The following is a 4,651-nucleotide window of genomic DNA, read 5'->3' on the forward strand; positions in this document are numbered from 1 at the left end:
GCGCTTGAATTGAAGAAGCGATGTATATACACGCGATGGATACGATTATTCGCGGTCTCAACCTGCGACTGTCGCAGATGATCACCCTCGCGGGTAGATCTCTGCTGACAAACTCGTCAATCTGTATCTCGCGTCCTGGAGACGCCCTTGCCACATCGACACATTGTCGATTGTGCGGCCTCCACCATCCATCCTCCACCTGAACCAACGCTGAGTGCTGATGCCAACGCATCGCCGGCTACGGTTCACACTTCATATTTCCTATTTCCTGCCGGCCACGTCGACTCATTCCCCGCCCCAGCCACACGATTCTGCGACTATGGCGACCCCTTTTGACTTCGGCCTTCCACTGCCTTCGATACTGAGTTCAACGACCCCGATTCGTCATTGTCGTTGTCGAGGCCAGAATAAGCGCCGTCCGACTCTATGTCGTCCAATATCGACGCGCTTGCTGCCAACCGCGTCGAATTTCTGCTGTGCTGTCGCCTAGAATGTCGATGTTACTCTACCCCGGCTCCAACGCGTCTGCTCCATAACGCGTTGTCATCTTCGCTGTCGACGCGCCTGTCGACATTAATTTACCATTGGCTGCATCGTGTCCGGCTACACGCTGCGTATCGCAGGTCTGCCACCTGCTGCCGTGGTTCTGTGCGCTCTGGGCGCCTAACCCATCGTCTTCCCGCATCCGTCTGAGGCGATCATTCCTTGTGCCGGCACACCACGCTCCTGTTGCCACCTCGAAGATCGATGGGCTGCTCCTTTCCTCCAATGCATGCTGTGCACTGCATTGGCTCCAACATTGATGTGCCCCGCGACACTTCCCTCCAATCCGATTGCATTTCCGCTTTCGGTGTCGATACACTCATCAATTCCTCACCTCCGCTTCTGCCTTCACTGGCCCCCCCATTTCTACATCCTGCCTGCCCACAAACTCCCATGGATTCTGCGCGTCACCGAGTCTGTGCGCGCCCTCGGTCTCCAAGCACCTGTGTTGATCTTGGTGCATTCCCTCCGGAGTCATTTGAGAAAACCTATTGGTTGCTCTAAGGGGAGAACCTATAGGTTGTTCTAAGGGGAGAGTGTAAGGGATGGACAGGGATGGGATGATGCACGCTTTGTGCGCATCTCAGTTATTCTTTTATTCTTTAATACTCTTCGTAATAAATAATGTAAAACAACTGTATATATATATAGTGTCCGGGGTCGGGGAAAGGGGCTTTGCTCTTCTCCTCCCCCCCTGTCGAATACTAGCTCCATACAGTCTACGTTATCGACAGCCTGAGGATTGAGGAGTCACCAAGGCCGGCACCCCAACCGGCCTTACACCTCCGCTCCGGAATCCCATTCACGTCTCCGTCTCCGGAACCTCCGGTCTTAGCTCCGACCTCGGACTTTGACCCCACCTCCACTTATACACATTGTATTGGTTAGCTCATTCCATTTAATTATGTTTGCCAATATCCCTCGGACTTTCAACCCCGCCTCCGTAACCTCCGTAAGCTCCGCAACCCCCGAGCTTCGTGGATCGCCTTCGGCACTCTCGCCGCTTGTAATGTATTTCTCGCGTTTTCCCCTCATCCCTATTTGGACTACTGCTTCTTCCTATTCTAGCCAGTTAGTCATCATCCCCACTTCCCCTCATCCTCCTGCCCCTCTGGGCCTCGCCCTCCCTACCTCCTTTCGGACGTATCACAGGTCCTGCCTTATGACCTTTGGTACCGCTCCGCTCCTTCTACCCTTTGTTCCCGTTCGGACGTCTTCATTCCGATTCGGTTACCCTTTGTTCTCCTTGTGCTTTTGCCCCTTCCATTATATATATCGGCGCTTGTACATACTCGTTTTGGTTTAGTCCGAAATCGACATGAATTCCCCCCAAGAGACTTTCCCTCTGCTAGATCCGAAATTAGGGACCCCTAGGACAACCAGCAATGGCACAGCGCTCCGCCCGAGTCGCTGAGGCCGAGGTCCTTCCACGCTAAGTCTCCGATTCCACTCCGGAGTCGTCCGAATCTGCCCATTCTAACATGTAGCACAGCCACAATATCACTTAAGGTTAAAATGCTACATAGAGCCTAAGTTTCCCTCAAAGTTAATAAATATATAGTTTAAATGATTATTATGATTATTATGTATTTATTAACATACAACACTGCAAGTGTTGCCACAATATTTTGTGGCACACACATTGCACGGATGAGATATACATTTGGATCTGATGTTGCACGGATCCCACAGGGCGGCCATTTCTCACGGGGTGGCCGTGGGGGGGTGGGATTGCACTTTCACACGGTATATTCCCACGAAAAAAAAACTGACCCCTCTGTAAACAATGCCTCACAAGCTTGGCCAATGAACAGGCCCCACATTACCTTAGTGATATACCCAACCCATGCACTGATGGATGATCAAGTGGGCCATTTCCCCATACCTGAAGTGGGACCACCTTTGCTAACTGTCAGGGTTCAGCACCCTGCCTTAGGGTGCCCCGGACTCCCCACCTACTTTACCCCCTTTTATTCTTTGACTGTTGCCTTGTTGTTGCCTTTGTGCATTGTGTACACGCACGCACGGGATAGCGTGGGAACTTTCTGAGCGAGCAGCTCACCCAGAATGTTCCCACGGGTCACAGCCACAGTTCTGGGCAAGCAACTCGCCCAGAACGTTCCCACGCTTACTGGGCACTGCCACCTGGATGTTCCCTCCGGGTCACACTACACAACTCTAGGAGCTGTATAGTTGTGGGCATGTGACCCATTCCTTTATATAGCAACCATGCGGGGAGATGAGACCTTTACCCTTCTTCTCATCTCATGCCCCGCATAGGCAAGTGTATATATTCCCTTTCTTTTACTATACATCTCATGCCCCGCATAGTGTGAGGACAGGTTAGATGGGGGTTGAGGTCAGGGAGCCTCCGAGTCCGAGGCCGGGCCCTGACACTAACAATGATTCATCTGGAGCTGAATGCATGTGCTAAAGGAATGCACTTTCTAGCACTGCTAGGGCTCCTAGCAGATCGGGTCAGTCCGGATCCGGATCAGAATCCGCGGATTTTTAGAGGTTTGAAACAAAAACCGTATCCGGCGGTTAGAAATCCACGGATTTGCGGATCGACCGCGGATTATAGATAATACGTTCCAAAATTAGAACGGCCCTGATGAGAGCTTTCTAACAATACCAAATATGTCCATATTGGTGGAGAACTGACAGAGATATGGGGAAAATGGCACAAAAGATGGGTGTCAGATGCCAAATTTGGAAATAACGGGCCTGGGTGGTTAGATAGGACTTGAAAAAATTGGGAGGAAATATGGAAACATAGGAGGGGTGTCTAGGAAAGTGGGATATATTTAATCCACAGATAATCCACCTATCTGCGGACTAGAAACCGCGGATATTATCCTCTCAAAAGCCACAGTAGAGTAGGAGTTACAGTAAATATGGGGAATTTCACCCTTATTTGCCTCGGATCTCCTGCATATCTGCAAGCAATAAATCATGTGATAAAACTGCAGATAATCCGCAAATCCGTGGATTAAAAACTGTGGATATTTTCCTCTGAAAATCCAAAACCGGATCCGTGAATTTTCGGATGCGGTTGCGGATATCCACAGATCATCCGATCCGCTAGGAGCCCTAAGCACTGCATGAGGAGTCATGCATGGAGGCGCTGCAGTGTGAACCTCCCCACGACCTCTGGAAGGAAGTAATGTCAGGGATGTATGACATTATAGGATGTGCCCCAGAAAGAATAAACACACTCGCCTTGCTTGGGTCTAGGATCTTCAAAAATAAATTGGGATTCTGTGTGATTGATGAAGCTCACCTAGTCATACCTTGGTCATGAAGTTTCTGAGAAGTGTACAAATCCGTTGGTACCCTCCAGGCACTGGTTCCCTCCAATGTTACCTTCCTAGCAATGTCAGGCTCAATGGATCCCACAATTGTGTGACCTAAAATGCAAAATGTGTTAGGTTTTCAATGAGAACAATTTCAAGATATATCACTCCCAATTGACCGCCAAGACCTGGTCTATGGGGCACGTATCCTGAAACATTCAATACATGGGACTGAGTTCCCAGATCTCGCATGGCTTGTTCCCAATGATCTTGCAAGCCCTGATGTTATACAACCCACTCTGATTGCAGTTGGCACCATTGTGTCAGGGATGGTACAGGAGAGGCAGGGGTAGTGGCGTAGCCCCCGGCGCTAGCGGCCTGGGTGGTGGTGGAGTAGTGGGAATGTATGGCGAGTGGCCCTCACTCGGGCCTGCGTCCCTATCTGGTTATTAGAATGAAAGGCTAAACTAAACTAAGCTAGACTAAGGTACTTGCCTGAAGCAGTAGTGAGAAGAAGGCTACTTCAGTTCTGCTTTGGCTTGTCAGGGCACAGCCCTTGACCCCACTCACCCTCAGACACCCCCACCCTTTCCCTAACCACCCTCTCCCCACATTTCCCCATTCCCCCTATCCTGCCCCCCACTGTTTCACACAATGATGCGCATGTGCGGACCTGTGGGAACGTTCTGGGCAAGTGACTTGCCCAGAAATGCACAGCCACAGCCACAGGAACTTTCTGGGAGAGTAACTCGCCTAGGACACGTGACCGTGGGAACATTCTGGGTGAGCAGCTTGCCCAGAACTTTCCCATG

The 4,651-nt window shown here is 50.7% G+C and overlaps 1 protein-coding gene across 1 annotated transcript; it reads left to right on the top strand.

Moving 5' to 3' along the window:
• Positions 1-3,691: 3,691 nt before the first annotated feature.
• Positions 3,692-3,841, top strand: EI90DRAFT_2878967 (uncharacterized protein; the record flags this gene model as incomplete). Its single annotated transcript, XM_039053909.1, has 1 exon — positions 3,692-3,841. A coding segment is annotated over one exon (150 nt), but the record flags the coding sequence as incomplete, so codon positions are not given.
• Positions 3,842-4,651: the final 810 nt, after the last annotated feature.

The sequence above is a fragment of the Cantharellus anzutake genome (assembly GCF_015039405.1).
Source record: "Cantharellus anzutake strain C23 chromosome Unknown EI90scaffold_36, whole genome shotgun sequence".
NCBI classification, from domain to species: domain Eukaryota; kingdom Fungi; phylum Basidiomycota; class Agaricomycetes; order Cantharellales; family Hydnaceae; genus Cantharellus; species Cantharellus anzutake.